General features: G+C 38.6%; 1 protein-coding gene across 3 annotated transcripts in view; it reads left to right on the top strand.

Annotated features, from left to right (window-relative positions):
* Positions 1 to 4,632, top strand: part of LOC121861083 (centromere protein L-like) — a 79,042-nt gene extending 74,410 nt beyond the window's left edge. For all 3 annotated transcript variants that reach the window (XM_042358642.1, XM_042358653.1, XM_042358636.1), the window contains exon 11: positions 4,138 to 4,632. In XM_042358642.1, the coding sequence (XP_042214576.1) occupies positions 4,138 to 4,214 (77 nt within the window). In that variant the 3' untranslated portion in view covers positions 4,215 to 4,632. The remainder of the gene's footprint in view (positions 1 to 4,137) is intronic.
* Positions 4,633 to 17,877: the final 13,245 nt, after the last annotated feature.

A 17,877-nucleotide genomic window follows, 5' to 3' on the forward strand; every position in this document is an offset into this window, starting at 1 on the left:
GTTAAGAACTATTCTATCAGTAAACACTATTAATAAGAGTAAATCCAGTGAAATATGGCAGGAAGCGAGGAGTTACAACTGCAGACGGCACACTAACCAGCAGTCACTCCTTTCACTCGCTTCCGTTGTTAGGCGTAGCCAGGCTTGTGTATGGAAGACATACATGAGTCTTAACATGACCTTCTTTTCTCTCTTCACTTGTTGGGTGCCTTCACGCGGCTGGCTGGAGTTGGTTGAAGGCGTATGGGAGCCATACAAGCACCAGGAGCACAGTTGTTAAGAGAACAGAGTAGCACCCACACGAGACGGACAAGTGTTTAACCCTGACTGGGGCAGAGTGTGCGCTGGCTCAGCCGCCTGGGACAACAGAGACACCTTGCAGGACACCACAGAACTCGCGCGCTCTCCGTACCGGCCACGAAAATGCCAGCAACTTTAAAAAATACTCAGATATTTTTGGGTATGTCCAGGGTGTCTTCCGCGAAATAAAAATCCGCGAATTATCCGGGCGTTCTGTATTGCCCAAAATATAAGAAAAATTCAATTAATCAGCGATGGTCATGATGCTTAAAGCCTAGAGAAACTTGCTTCTTTTTTAACCCTTTCACTGTGACATCATTAATTAATCAGGCCAATTTACTTTTTTCCCACAGACATAATGTTTCTTTCTTATCTGTGTTTTCTATTTTTTCTTCAATTCCTATATTTCTTTAGCTTTATTTTTCTTCTTATTTCTCATACCTTATTTCTTATTCTTGTTCTTATTTCCTTAAACAATTATGGAGGGTAGCATGATCAGCCTCTTATGGTGTACATTTCATCATAAATAATATAAAATACAGTATTAAATATGTAATTGAAAAATATGTTGTAAAATTTGTCATTTAAAATAAAGGGAAATTTTAAAAAGAAACACATGACATTTATTGCATATTAAAATAAAAATTTAAGGGACATGGGGAGGGGGGGGGCTAATGAGTGACAGCTCAATGTACAGTATCCTCCAGAACCTCCCAAAAGAACTTGGTAAAGGTCCAGACATTCAGTAAGTCCAGACCCCCCTTTCCCCCCAAACTGTCCAGATTTTGTTTAGGGTTTACTGTACTTTCACCTCCAATTCCTCATTTTCCTGTCTTGTGTATTTACTCTCACCGAGCTTCTTGAGCCTAATGCAATGCCATAACCACTTGAACAAGACACTCCTGACCCCCTAAGTTTCTCATAGCTCACTTCACCTGGTACCTTGTCAAATGCCTTCTCAGAATTGAGGAAATGTAAAAATATTGACCACCTTTAATAGGAGTTGAAGAGCACCTGTATTGTTAGTAACAAGAAAAGATCAAAGCAAAGTCAGGTCAAACTTCAGTGACCTCAATGTTGGAAACCAGAAGTCATAGTGATCCAAATATTTTCCTTGTCTGATTTTTGGCTCATGCAAAGTACTGTAGTTTTAATCATCATTTAACTACCGTATATCGCGGCCTATAAGGCGTCGGGGTGCATAAGACGGCCCCCCTAAATTTCCATTTAAAAAGTAGCTTTTGAGCTCTATTTGCTGTATAAGACCAGTACCCCAAATGTGACACTTACCCACTGACTCAGTAGTCCTTTACCAACCATCCTTGGTTTTTTAAAATAAGGCCAATTCACTTCAAGTAATGTCATCAAATATTACCCGCTGGTGTAGTGTAAACACTAGTGACGTCACTGAAGCGTCTGCTATTTACCGGTTACTGGAACTAATGTCGGTGTCGAGTAAAATTTTTCCATTTACTTGAAATGGATTTACCGATTTATTTGTTTATTTATTTATTTATAATATACTGTAACATATTAAACACACTGCAAGTATTTTCTTTCATTTATATTCATTTATACGCTTGCTTCGCACGAGACGATCGGTGGTGGGAGTGTTCCCTCGTCTCGGTGGTGTGACTGTGTTCCGACTATTTATACAACAGGTGGTTCAACAGCAACCACCGTATTCTAATTGTGGTGTTTCATTAGGATTTGAGTGAAAAAGGTTACCGGTATGTACTTACTACATACATTTATTACACAAACATATATATATATATATATATATATATATATATATATATATATATATATATATATATATATATATATATATATATATATATATATATATATATATATATATATATATATATATATATGTACAGTATATATATACATACATATATGTCTTTTAACCTACATCCTCCTCCCTGTCCTAATCCTCACCTCACCCTCCTTACCCTTCCTCCCATCCCTGCCCCGCCCCGCCGTTCCGTGCCCCGCCCCGCAAAGCCCCGGCCTGGCCCGATCAACCACACCTCGGCTCCTCCCCACTACACTTAACTACGCCTCACCCGCCCCGCCTCGCACCGTCCAGTGTGACCACCAATCCCCATATGTTTTGTCCCGTGAGTTATGCTTCGAAATCGGTGGTTAGTGTTACTTAATATTGAGATAATTACAGAGCTTCACTCAGTGTGTGTTTATGCTAGTATGATTTGTAATGTACTCTTTGACGCGTAGTGATAAATAATATTCAATGTAGTGAGCAGAGCTTCACTCCCCGACCCAGCCTAATGAGAATATTGTCGTGACGGAAACTATAGTTGCCAAACATTGACGTAACATATAAAGTAAATATTTGTTTTTCTTTACGGATACACTTCCAACTAATCCATCATCCCTTTCGGATTGTACATACATACATACATACATGCATACATACATACATACATACATACATACATACATACATATATACATACATACATACATACATACATACATACATATATATATATATATATATATATATATATATATATATATATATATATATATATATATATATATATATATATATATATATATATATATATATATACATATATATATATATATATATATATATACAACAAAATATATGTACAAAAAATAAATGTTAAATGAATTATCTATGGTGCATTAGGGTACTGGTCACTTTAGACACAAAGACGGGCTATAAATGGCCCATCTCCCCCTCTTCTTACAGCTGCCAATGGGAAGCATCTTGGTAATTAAATTTGATGTTTATTTTCATTGTCTAATTTATCATGTATCAAAGTAATATTACTAAAAATTGTGTAGGTAGTAGGCAGCTACCAAACAGGTAGATACTACCGCCTGGGAAGATATTGGAAGCATAATGTGTTGTCTAATGGTAGACCCTGCTGCCATATGGCATCACGAAAATTGTGATCAAGTCCCAGGTTCAGCGCTGACCTGACTTTCTGCCTCATTTACACACAATTGCAGTTTGAATTGTTCCTCTAACTTTGACAACACAACATACATACAATATATTATTTCTCACTTTTGATCTTTTTTTTATTTTTTTTATTTATTTATGGTTAGTTACTTAAAATAAGGCCAATTCACTTCAAGTAATGGCATCAAATGTTACCAGCTGGTGTAGTGTAAACACGAGTGACGTCACTTAAGCGTCTGTATTTAACTGTCAGTAGTTTCAAGAATTAATGCAGTCATTTACTGAATATTCCTTGTAAAAAAATAAATTTTAAATTAATTATTTATAGGAGAAGTATTATTATCAGTAAATATACCGATATGCATTACTGACCACCTCCATGGCTAAAAATAGCCCAATCTCGCGGTCACTTTCCCTTTCTTGTCTCCTCACTGGCAAATGGGGGCGGGGGGGGCGGCGTGGGGAGGGGTGTGTGATGATAGCTGTGCTTATTACAGGGGTATAATTCTCTTTTACGGTGTTAGACAGGTTTATAATACATTTTTATTATTTTAATATACCGGTAATCTTAATTTGAATCCAGCTTGCCAAACGTAAGTTTCAGTATAAAATAATTACTGGTAGGACTTTGTGAGTGGCTTACGATGTTTCCATCACCACTCTGACACAGTAAACCGCAATATTTAAGATGTAAGAATTTTATATTTGTTGCTTAAGACGACCCCCTAACTTTGGGCAGATTTTTTTAATGTTCAAATTTCGTCTTATAAGCCGAGATATACGGTAGCTAAATGATTAAATTTAAACCTTTCCTTAATTCATATACTGTACTGCATATATACATTACTTGCTTTTTCTTTTTTTCTCAGGAGATCAGACGGAATATTTAGATGAGAGTGAGGACCAGGAGGTGCTGGATGAAGAAGAGAGACAAAATTTATCCTGATTAAAAAGTTTTGTTTTCAAGAAGTATTTAGACATTCCTACAGTGCCTGTAAACATTTCATGTCAGCCCTGTTAAAGTGTTTTGAAGTTTAGTTGTTCTCTGTGTCTCTCTTCCTTCCCAGTATACATTATTTTTGGATTAACTTTTGCTTAGAATTTTTAAAAATGTTATTTTAACCAAGTATTTTAAAAAAGACAGTTTTATTTTCTGCACTATAGATCATTAGTTTTTATGATTCTTCATTGGAAATGAAAGGGATATTATTGTACATTAGTATGCTCAGGAGGATGAGTGTGCAGACATGATTATTGTACAGTAGTATGTGTGGGCATGGATGACTGCTGTGTTGTTCAAAAAATAATATTAATATTTAACACCATTGAAAATGGTTCAAGAACCTACCAATTTTTTCTTCTCAGTAATTGTTTCTTTCTCCTTTATCTGAATGATGTTTATTTATGACCTTAGACCCTGCACTAAGTGACTTGAATATTAACCTTTCTCAGTCCACAGGTTAAAGATCCCTTGGATTAACCCTTTGACTGTGGATGTACCATACATGGAAATTAGCCAAGAGAAAAGCAATCACACTAGAGATACACTTGATATGTATATCAGCTGTAACGGGTTAAGAGGCTGCAACCAGTTCATTGGTTAGTTAAACCTCTCCTTTACAACCATATTCCTTAAAAATGGATAATTAGAAGTAGCATTTTACCAAAAGGACTGAAGAAAAATGGGTCTTGACATCACACTGATATGCAAGCAGTTCACTTGACTTTTGTGTCATCCACATTGTAAAAATAGGCATCAATCCATTCAGTTGTTGCTAAACCCTGCTGCTGTACACACCTTGGCAACTATAATTCTTCATTTTGGAGCAAAGTTTTTGCACCTCAGCCTCATTGTTCTTTTTTAATTTTCAAATTCTCCTCACACCTCTCATTTTTTTATTAATACTAGGGTAAGTTTGATCCCCATTACATTTTGTTTCAATGGTTTTCCATTTATTTCAATTCAATTTTGGATCCAAAGCAGCTTGTTTCTGTCATTAGGGCTGACAAATTCCAGGTCATGCTAAAGAAAGAACTCCATGTCATGGTAAGTAACTCAGCTTGCCTTACAGACAGTTTCCATTACTGTACCAGGTGTTAGGAATTGGTCTCAAGAACGGAAAAGAATGACAGAAAATTTTATTTCAGCGATGGCTTGGGGGGGATTGTGTATATTATGTCCTCATACAGTTGGGTCTTCATTTACGTGGTCAATTGAACCCGTGGAGTACCGTGTAAAACGAGAAACACGTAAATGAAATAACAGAACATATGGGATTAATTGAAATAGAGACTGGGTTGACCCCCAAACTCCACTTTTTCTGACACAATACGTACTTTGTAGTAAAAATAGTATCTTTACTTTATGATGGTATGCGCACTCACATAATGTAGAAGAGAAATATCAACAAGAGAATACTATACTGTACCAGGTTAAAGAAAAATCAAGGTTTAACACGTACGTTAGGTTAGAAAAAATCAAGGTTTAACACTTATGTAAGGTTAGGTTAGGTTAGAAAAAATCAACGTTTAACACTTATGTTAGGTTAGGTTTAACACATACGTTAGTAGAAGAGATGGGTCGGCATACGTTGACGGGCTGGTTCCGAGGCAGAGGGCAGATTACTGGCCCTCAAGTGAATCACCATCACTATCCACCATAGTTGTTAGGGCCTCCCTGACAAATCCCTCAAAGTCCATAGCATCACTGTCGCTATCACTGGCTTGGGCTGGCTGTGGTGGGTTGCGGGCGAAGAAGCCCGTGATATTATGCTGACGGCTAGTGTTGACGTTGTCGTGATACATCTGGATGTACGGCTCCATAGTCTGCAACAGCTGGTTATTGAAGACTTCATAGCGGTGATCGACAGGGTCGTTGGAAAGGACGAGCTTGAGTTTCTCTGCAAACTCGATGGCATCCTTAACATTACCATGCGTTAACTTGTGTTTTTCTCGGGATGACACACCACCTGCCTCTTCACTGACTTCGTCATCTTCTAAAATCTCGTCGACAGTCACCTCAGGATCCCTTATCACCTCCATAATGTCGTCGTTGGTGGTCTCGGAGAAGCCTGCAGCTGTAACACTCTGCGCAGCTTCTCTTGCAAGGTCCACTGCCACTGCAACAGACTGAACCTCACCAGTCACAGGTTGACTCTACCTCCCACCTGGGATACCTTGCAACACATGCCGCCATGCGTGACGAATCATTGCCATAGACAGCTGCTCCCATGCCTCCACCAAGAAACTCGGCAATGCCAGAGCCCCATATGTGCTGATTTATCGAGGGTTTACTGTATGAGTGTTTTACATTATATTGATACCATAGGTTACATACTTTGAACAAATGCTACAGTACAATATATAACTACATGTCAGCTTCCGATTTCACTCTTTTTGCTTGACAGTCAGTCTAGCAGTTATTATATATCAGGAGCCTGGCTCTGAAGGAGTGAGGAAGGCTGGAAGGAGCCTTTTAAATGGACTAGATGACAGTAGCCTGGCATCACAGCTGCCTCTGATTGGTACTGGGGAAAGGGAGAGTTCCTTAGGACCAGACCTGAGTCATGTAAAGTTACCAGTAGGTGGCCTGACTCAGATCATCTCAGATAGTTTGAATCACTATGCTGCATCCCATGTTATATTATTGTAATTATTTGTTACCAGTATATATTACAACATAGCTTCGGGGCAAATATAGTCATAAGCATTAGCTTTTGATCGAAGAGTAGATGCCAACTTATGTGCCAGGTCAACTTGTATACCAGCAAGTAATGCACTAACTTAGCATCTGAATTAGATCTAAGAATCATATGTAAACTGTCAGCCCATGATAAGAAATGAATCATAAACTTGTTTAATGCTAGTCTCCTAGCCAATTTAGAAAACTTAAGTTTTAGATACCGTACTATTTCCAAGGGTAGATCTCTAATGCAGTAGGAAAGAGTTGGTTGGACTTTCAGCTAGCATCCAATATTGTTCTCGGGAAATCTGCTCCTTCCTATCCAAAGAGAAATTGTCTGCAACAATTCATGGAAATACAGTACAGTGGTCCCTCGGTTAACGAGCACAATTCGTTCCAGAAGGTCGTTCGTTAACCGAAACCATTGTTTCAATGGGATTTTGGGTAATTGGTTCCAGCTCACCGAAAATTACATACAAATTAAAAATAAATGCAGTAAAGTACACTTACTTTGAGGTGTGTATGTAGAAGGCTACTGGTTGATGATGATGATGATGGGAATTAGAAGTGGGGGTGGAGGAGAAGGGAGAAGAGAAGGAAGTGGGGGTGGAAGAGAAATCACCCCATGCTTCATGCCGTCATTTCACCCATAAAATTTTAAGTTCACTAGGTGTAAGTCAAGATTATTTTCTTTAAATCAACACTGCACTGCACTATATATTGTCAATATGTAAAATAAATTTCAGAATGACCAATAATTGTACTGTAAAAACATAAAAATAGTTTATGTTCAAGAGAGTCTCAGCAAGATGTTACCTCCACTGACCAGAGATACAAACTGAAGCCATGCTGGGTGAGTCAAGTGGTTGTTTGGCACACTAAAAACTAGTTTCCTGTACAGTACTTCAATTATGTTAAATAATTGTTAAAATGACTAACAAATTTAATATTAAACTTGGAAAATTATTGAATAGTACAACTTTCTTGATATTACTCAAATGGGAATGGATTTAAGCCCTAGAACTGATTACTGTATTGGCGGATTAATATTCCAGCTGGTGAGCAAGCGAAAACATGTTGAGAGCAATTTGTAAGGAATTCGTTAACCGAATTTTTTTCGTTAACCAAATTGAAGATTCTTATGGAAGGTAATTCGTTAACCGAAATTTCGTTAACCGAGGCGTTCATTAACCGAGGGATCACTGTATTGGGAAGTGAGTCTTGGCAGTTCTCTTGGGAAACTAAGAGCTTTCTTTCTACAACTTGTGAGGAAGACATTGCAATTCTTTAGAGGAAGGTTATATGGGCAGATGCTTAGTGCAATGTCAAGCTCCATTCCTTTGTAAAAAAAACATAGGGCTCTTGACCCCCCTCTATGTTGAATTTGTATAACAGCTTGAGTAAGACAGAGGGCCCTATGCTGGTTGCTTATTGATAACTGGTTGTTTCTGCAGAAACACAGTATCACATGGGTCATCCCTTAAAGAAAGTTAATGGAAGTGTTCATCCTAGAATTAATGCTGTCCTGTGTAGTGGTTGCCAAGGTTGTTGTTGGGAGCTTAGCAGTATGGCATATGTCCTGTCTGGGAAGAGCATTGCCTTCCAAATGGAGATTAGTTCCAATTACTTTATCTCAGTTTTCTTCTGTGGTGTAGAGATGAGAGAGGGTTCTGCTTAACCATAGTCGTTTCCCAGGATTCACTTTGCCTATTCCACGGTAAGAGGTTAGTTGGGTGGGCATGTTCCATGGTGAGTGTTTTGGTTCTGTATTATCTCTCCTCTTTTATTATGTATAGGTGTCAAGTGATTTTGAATATCTGGCCATGAGAAGGGTCATTATGGAGTGGCTCCTTGCTGGTGACAGTGGGGTCACAACCTGATTTAACCTACCCCAAATAATTTTCATTTTTATATTTGGTCTTGAGTCAGATATAAATTTACAGAGCACACTGGGTGACTGCTGTAACAACCCAAGCCAAATATAGGTTAATTGTCAAACCAATTCGGCAAATAGGTTGTGGAATTACTGTTTTAGAATTTTGAGGCTTTGTCTTCCCATGTTGATAACATTTAGACTTGGTCAGCCTGGTTGAATTCAGTGGACATAAGATCACAACAACTTTTTTTGCTACGTGATTAGTTGTTACATTAGTTAGCATTTACAGTAGAACGTTGATTTAAAGCGATTCAATTTAAAATTATTGATTTAAAGTGACACCTACAATTAAGGTTTAATGTATTAATTTAAAGCAAATCTTTCCTATTTTACACGATTCAATCTGGCGCATCACATGGAAATACACACTATTTTAAATTTCGCGCCTAATGTTTCCCATCAGATGCGTCTCTGGGCACACTAAATGGCTGCCTGCTACCCTCAGGCACCCTCAGTTCTCTCACTGACGCTCTAGTGAACGGACATATTGTGTGACACTCTCCTTCTACCACGTGTATCAACCATCACCACTATGTCCAAGAGGCCAGCTACTACATCATTAACTACCCCAAAAACCATGAAATCAAGGCAAGCAATTACAATGGAGCAGAAAATCAAGGTGGTGGAAGCACTGCAGAGAGGAAATGGTGTTTCAAGTGTGTCAGATGTGTCCACAGCCACACCACTAGACAGCTGGTCGAGTTGGGCTCTGCATCTTCAGAGGTTAATTGCCTAACTAAAGGTGATTGAAAATCTATTTTTGATAGCATAAAGTAATTAAAAAATAAGTTGAGAGGAAAGTGAAAGTGCTGGGTGAGTCAGACGGGTGGTGAGTGGCACCAGCATGACCACCCTCTCACATCAGCTGATCGCTAGTAAACAGACCATTTTTGCATCCCTTAATTTTAGCTGTGTTGATTTATGAGTGTTTGTTTTAACATAATACTACAAAAAACAATGTTTTGTTTATTCTAGGAGATGGGCTGAGGTGCATCTGGGTAGACTCTTAGTCTTTTTTGTGTTGTTTTTCTCTCAAGTACCAAACTAAATTATTCCACAAACAACACTTCGATTTAGTACAAATTCGGTTTAAAGCGACCCCTCTTGGAACCTATCTCGTGTTATATCGATGTTCTACTGTACTAGGTCAATACATCAGAGTATAGAGTTTGTTTCAACAGACTTTGATTAGTTTAGTAGGATAGCAACCATTATGGGTGCATGCTGGCCACACAGTATTAGTAAAGTACAGTACAGTATATACCTAACTCCCTTTCTAGCTGGCACAAAGATGTAAGTGGAGAACTGATTCTGAAGTCCCACTGTATAACTCAGTCAAGATCAAACAACTTACCATCCCCCCCTCCACCCTCCTTTCTTTTGGTGGGAAGGGGGGGGGGGGCTGAAGTGAGTTGGATCTGTTGTATTAATCTGATGGAAGATTTTTAGAGCTGATGTTAACGAACAAATAAACAGAGAAGAGCCTCTGGTGACATGCTCAGCAGCTCTCAGACACCCCTTTCCAAGTGAGAGTATCCTTTGGGAGCTTGTTATGATGTTAAACAATAATCTTATATTTATTTTTATTTTATTTTGGTTTTGGTCCAAATCTGCCAACTATATTGTTATTCAGTCTTAACTGTGTTATATAACAGTATTTTGGGCCCAATCCTCCATTTAGGGCACAGTGACTGATATCCTCCCTCCTCCCATTGTGTAATGTAACATGACCATTAACTGCAACTGAGTGGATTGACACCTGAAATTTTTATGTGGCACACCCACATGACAGACTAAGGTGCTACAGTATGACATCACAATTCCTTACCCTTCAGTTTTTTTTTTTAGCCATCTTTTCTCTAATTTTCCTATTTTGATGGATGTGGTTGTGTCACGAAAGCATAACTACTCAGTGAATTATTTCAAGCCACTAAAGTCAAGGAATAAACTGGGTCTTTAACCCATAGACTTAATGGGCACAAAATACAGGTCCCTTCTTACTGGACTCGGCTATAAAATAGGACTGAATCAATCTAATTTTTTTATTTGTAAACATGTATATGACTGACCAGATGTATGCTTGTTTCACCATAGATATGACTAACCAAATACTGTATGATTCAGTATGTACAGTACTGTATATATTTCTGGCTAAATGTTGTTTGTGTTTCAGCATATACACACCATGTACCTATGAAAGGCCAGTTGTATATATCAACATGTGACTGGAAGAATACTCATGGTGTCAACAGTTATGACACATCATAGATTTTTGATAGCCTACTTCTCATAAGTTGTTAATTCCAAAATGAAACTTCTTAAATTTTTTATTTACTATTTCTTCTTATCTAGAATTAATATACTGTACGTACACTTTCTATTTATTAAAACAAAATATGTTTTGTAAATTAGAGATTACCAGGACAAATCATTTGGATAAATTTTTTACAAATTTATTTTAATAGAGGAAGTATGACTTGTAAACTAGATTTTCCAAAAATAAATATAGTATATGTACATCTTTTAGAATTTAATTTGTCCTTCATCTCAGGTATGTTAAAGGAATATGCTCACACATAGTACAGAAGACTGGAGTGTGGTCACTTGTATCACCATCTTCCTAGTCTATAGTATTGATCTTTATATATTTAATGCTGCTGAATGTCTCACGAAGCATTTATTTATAATGTTGAAACTCATATAGAAATTATGATGGATAGTTTTTATATACAGTACTGTATATATAACTAGGACATTATATGTGTTATATGAAGTAATATTGGTAAACTAGAGGGATATCATGATGCCTTGTTGTGGAAGGGGAACGACTTACCTGAACATTTGTCGCCAATGAGGAGTTAATTCCATAGATCCAGTCCAGAAATTAATGCCCTAAATGCCTTGAGTACAAGGGATCTCTCTGTGCTGAGTAAAATAATCAGGTGCTAGCCAAATAAAATGTCAAAAGTGACATCCTTTAGTGAAGGGGTTGATGGTAAAATGAGAGGGGAATTGCTGTTATTTGGGGCAGCACTTCTCTGTCACCTAAGAACTATCTCTTAGATAATCACTGGGCTATGATAATTACCATTATTATTTTAGATGTGCTTTTCATGCATAATTGGTGTGTGGACAAGTGGATACAGCTCATGAATTTGATCCTAAGGTTTGTTGGTCTATCCCAAGTGACTCCCAATCCACCCAGTTGTAAGTGGGTACTGTACCTGACTTTACTGTTGGGAAAGTGAAGGCAGTAGAGAGTAGTGCAAATCACACTGCCTCTTAGTGTAACAGAGGCTTAGTATACAATTTGCTTTTTGTCCACACAGCAGTAAACGGAATGTCAGGCCTGTAGGACCCACTTTTCACTTTTCATAATTAGAAGCATTGGGGTAAAGGTTGTCTGCAGATGCTTATAAATATCAAGACTAACTTTGTGGTGGAGACTTATAAGAAAATGTTATCTTTACCATTGTCAGATACAGTACTGTTCAGTAAAGAGAAGGGTTGTCACTGGACTGCTGGCTTCACTCCTGTTCTGTCGATAGATAATCAATCAATCAAAGTATCATCCTTATATTTGAAGGTTGGCGACCACAGTCCTCCACTCTAAATGTTCTCAGGCTGGTTTTACCAATCCTCCAAGGTTTTGTATCTCTCTGGGGACCCAGTTTTTAATTTCAATCATCCATCCCAGGCATGCATCAACAACATCAGATGCTATGACTGGTTAGTAACACAGTGTAGATTTACAAACCCTTTATGAAACCACTTATATCATGATATTCTCAGGAATTAGTGCATACAAGACCCCAATTATTTTAACTAAACAGCAATCGCAACTAATTTGTTCCAGATTTTGACAGTGTAGCAGTGATGGAGTAGGGTCTCGTATTTTTACTTTTATATACTGTATTACCACGAGGTCTGCAGTCATACCACCAATGTGCATGCTTATATCGCTATTCCAAAATTCCTGACAACAACCTTACCTCTCGTCCCTTATCAATATTATACCTTTTAACGTCTACAACACAGGAATAATATACTTAAGATGGATACATACGGGATGAATTACCACAGGGCTCGTGCCAACGTGGATTCAAAACATTGACGTGGTTTCACACTCAGTGACACCAACTCCTGGCTCACGCTTAGTGAAGCTGAGTCCTGACTCCAGATTCAATCGTGAACAGCCACACACTTTGGCCCACTTGATTCACTCCTTGGCGTGCCACCCACTCAAATCTTAATCCCAGATTACTCAATGCATCCTGCCTCAGACATCCTGCCAGCAGTTGGATACTGATTCTTGGCAGCCCCAAAAACACACACAGTGCCTTAGTATATGGAGAAGGGTGATCAGAATCATTGAAAGGCTAGATACTAATGTCACACAATATATCTTGTGCAAGGAAAGGAATGAAGCACAGGTGTACCCTGATAACTGATGCATATACGGACCGGGAAAAGTAGTTGGATAGTGAATCAATGGTTATAGAAGCAATTACAGTACTGCAATCCCACAAGAACATAACTAATTCAGGGGGTCATTTTCCAAAAACTCCCATCTGCACTCAACATATCTCTGCAGGGGCAGATCCAGGGATGTCAAAGGCGGGGGGGAGTCCAAGAAGTTGCAGGTGGGGGAACATGGTGGGCAGAGCAAGCCCACCCAGTGGGGGGGTGCTTTGGATGAGTACTGTAAGCCCCCCAGATTGTTTTTGTTTTTTAATTTTAAATCTGACCAATATTATGGGTTAAGAGATATTCAGAAGTCCATAGTAATTATTTTTTACTATATAAAAATGCCTGAGTACAATATTGCATTTAAGAAAAAGTATTGGAATATTCTGATGAAAGGGGGGTCTGGACCCCCAGGAGTACCCTGGATCCGCCCCTGCTCTGTTAGGCACACTGGCAAGCAAGAAACTATACCATACATATGAATCAATCATAAGAAACAATAACTACTGTGCAGTAAATACTGTATTTCATGTGTTGAACCGTTGGGACAGCATTCCTCCCCGAGGCTACAGGAACATGTTGGCTGGGGTAAGGGTGCAGGGTCATCAGGGTCCTCAAACCCACTGAATGCAAGTGGAGAGACTGGTAGAGGATCTGACTGATGGTTTTCTTCCTAAAAAGGGCACAGCTGGTAGAGGAAGCTGATGGCTCATTTGGCTGAGGAACAGGCTTGAAGAAATCTGTGACCTTAGCCTGCTTTGCCTGCCCCTTCTTCTGACGGTGAAGATCCTTGTAGCAGCTGCACAAATTCTCGAGGCCATTCCTAAAATTGAAGTTATGTTCACCATCCGGGTCCAGGTAAAAAATAAAATGGCTGCAGATCCGCATGCTTTCCAGAATTATTTCAAGCTTGGCCAAAGTTAAAGTAGGGAAGGTGCATGGTGACTCCTTTGCTTCCTGCTCCTCCTCCAGCTCCAACAGGTCCTCATTACTGAGTTCCTTCTCATGAGAGACAAGGAGCTCAATGACTTCCTTTTCTGTTACCTCATTGAAGCCAGTTTGCTGTGCCAGAGACAATTGTCTTTTTGAACCTCATGGACATCTGGTGCACAGTTGAAGCCCCTGAAGCTATGGACAGCCTCAGGCCAAAGCCATCACCACATACCGTTCATCGTAGCAGGTGACAATTCCTCCCAGGACTGTGTGATGTTGTCAAAGACACTGGATGAGTTCCTCCAGTCTTTGAAGCTGCTTAGTGCCAACTGTAACTACAAAACAAGTGTCCAGCACATGAAGTGACCTGTAACAAATGTGGTAAAAAGGGGCATTTTGCTAAAGTGTGCAGGTCATCTACAACAGCTGCTTCTTATTCCCCTACTCTAACAGCAGTACTGGCGAGATATCCAGAGCTTCAGTGCATATGTTAATGAATAGTAATAAGGTGGATGCTCTTTTGGATACTAGAAGTTCTGAGAGCATTTTGTGTGAAAAGCTGGCCGAGTGTCTATGGCCACCTCATCTCTCTCGACTAAGGTGGTAGGTTATTGTGTTATAAACCTAGAATTGCAGGGTCATATTTACAAAGATGTCAATTTATCAGTTTTGCTTGATTTGTGTAGTGATGTTATATCAGGTCAGGATTTTATGCAACAACATGATTTTGTAAGTGTGAAATTTGGAGAGAAGAAACCTTTTTAACAGTAAGTGGGTTGACCATTTTATTAATTCCTCCTCCACATCTTTTCTCTAATGTAATGTCTGATTGTAAGCCTATTGCTACCAAGTTTAGACAGTACAGCACTGCTGACCAGAAATTCATAGAGTCTGAAGTGGACTACTGTTAGAAGGTATTATTGAACCTAGCTCATCTTCTTGGCGGGCACTGGCTTTTGTTACTATTAATGAATGTTATAAGAGAAGGATGGTCATAGACTATTCTCAGATAGTGAACCGCTTTACTCAACTTGATACGTACCCACTGTCTCGTACAGATGACTTAGTCAATAAGTTAACACAGTTCTGGTTCTATACAACCATTGATTTGAAGTCTGTCTATCATCAGATTTCTTTGCATGAGGATGACAGGCCTTATACTGCTTTTTAGGCAGGTGGAAAGTTGTATCAGTTTTGCAGATTGCCTTTTCGTGTCACCAATGGTGTGGCTTGTTTTCAGCATATTATGGATGATTTCATAACTGGAAATTCTCTTGCTGATACCTCTCATTCAAGTCAACTCTTTCTCCTTGCCATGTGAAGCCAAAGATGCTTTTGAGACTCTGAAGAAGGAGATAGAAGATGCTGAGGTTTATTGTATTGATGAATCTATACCTTTTGTGGTTAAAACGGACACTTCAGACTGTGCTTTTGCTGCAGTTTTAAATCAGGCTGTTGCATTTTATTCCAGGACCTTGAATGCCAGTGACCAGAAGCACTCGTCAGTGGAAAAGAAGGCATATTCCATCGTGAAGGCCTTGCATAAATGGAGGCATTATCTGACTGGGCACCAATTTACATTGATGACAGATCAGAAATCAATTACTTTCATGTTTGATTCTTGGTCTGTGGGTAAAAAAATAAAAAATAAATAAAAAATCAGCGCTGGAGGATCGAACTGGCATGTGATGATTTTGACATTGTCTATAGACCTGAAAATAGAATGTAGCTGCTGATACCTTTCTAGGGCCTTTTGTGCATCCATAGGCTCTGACAGGCTGGCTGAAATGCACAATGAACGAGTTGTTGGTTCTGGGTAAACACAAGAAATACACTCTGCCACGTTCGTAGAGTAATACGGTATACTGTACAGTAAGTCCTCACTTAACGTCGGGCCGCTTCACGTTGTTTTGGTACTACATTGCTAAACACTAGAGACCAAAAATTCGTTTAACATCCCGGTGACTTGGTACAACGTTGATTGAGTCGTCACGGACTACGTTTTACATTTTTCACAATATGTATTTAGGATGGTGAATGCATGTAAATGAGTAAAAATAATTGAAGAAAGTTACTATATCTACCGAAAAATAAGTTGAAAAAACATGTAGAGTACTTAAATGTACTCTAGGGACAAAATTTTTATCTCTTGTGCAGAATATATGTCTATACAGTGGTCCCTCGGTTAACGAGCGCCTCGGTTAACGAGTTACCTCCCATTACCTCCCATAAGATTCTTAACTTCGGTTAACAAGCAACCCCTCGGTTAACGAGTTTCTTACGAGCCGACCTCAACAAGTTTTGGCTTGCACTTGGCGGTCAACCAGCTGTAGTATTAGTCCGCCAATACATTAATCGGCTCTAGGGCTTAAATTCCTTACTATTTTAGTAAATATCAAGGAGTTTATACTATTCAATAATTTTAAAAGTTTAATATTAAATTTTTTAGTAATTTTAACAATTATTTAACATAATTGAAGGTAAAGTGACTAGTTTAATGTGCAGCATCCAGCCTCTTAACACAGCAAACAAGCGTTAGTCTCTCTCTGTTTTCACTGGAGGTAACATCTTGCTTGAGACTTAATTCAATTACATTGTAAATGCTTTTTTTCTGTGTTTCCAAGCAAATTATTGGTCTTTGGAAATTTATTTTACATATTGACAATATATAGCGCAGTGCAGTGTTATTTTAAAGAAAATGTTCTTTATTTACAACAAGTTTAACTTTTAAAAACACGTGTTGACATTGTTTGAATCCAGCATGGGGCCTAAGAGATCAAGAAAAGCGATTTCAATTCAAACCAAGCAGGAAATCATAAAAAAAACATGAAAAAGGGATTAGAACAAATGCACTATGCAAAGAATATGGCATGTCGACATCAACTGTGTCGACAATTCTTGCACAGAAAGACAAATTTAAAGAAGTGAAAGTGAGAGACAAATCTACAAGAGTGTTTAAAAGTAGATCCCTAATTGCAGAAACTGAGAGGTTACTTATCATCTGGATTAGGGAAAAACAGATGAAAGTTGATTCAGTTTCTACTGAATTAATTTGTGAAAGAGCCAGGGAGATTTACGAACATTTATAGACAGATCAACCTGGTTCTTCAGGCACAGAATTTGAAGATTTTCGGGCCAGCAAAGGCTAGTTCGAAAAAGTCAAGAAAAGAAGTGACATTTTCAGTGTTGTTAGGCATGGTGAAGCTGCTGGTGCTGATAAGGAAGGGGCAGCAAAGATTTTAGTTGAATTTAAAGAACTGATGGAAGAAGAAAATTATCTTCCACAGCAAGTGTTCAGTGTGGACGAAACTGGGCTGTTCTGGAAAAAGATGCCCAAAAGAACATTCATCACCAGAGATGAAGCCTCTTTACCTGGGCATAAACCCATGAAAGACCGTCTCACTCTATTGCTTGGTGCCAATGCTTCAGGGGATTTCCGACTGAAGCCTATGCTTGTCTACCACTCTGAAAACCCCAGGGTGTTCAAGCAACAGAAAGTGGTAAGAACAAAGCTTGGAGTTTATTGGAAGTCCAACCATAAGGCATGGGTGACAAGACAGCTCTTTAATGAATGGGCTGTTGATATGTTTT

The sequence above is a fragment of the Homarus americanus genome, unplaced genomic scaffold (genome assembly GCF_018991925.1).
Source record: "Homarus americanus isolate GMGI-L3 unplaced genomic scaffold, GMGI_Hamer_2.0 scaffold40248, whole genome shotgun sequence".
Lineage (NCBI taxonomy): Eukaryota > Metazoa > Arthropoda > Malacostraca > Decapoda > Nephropidae > Homarus > Homarus americanus.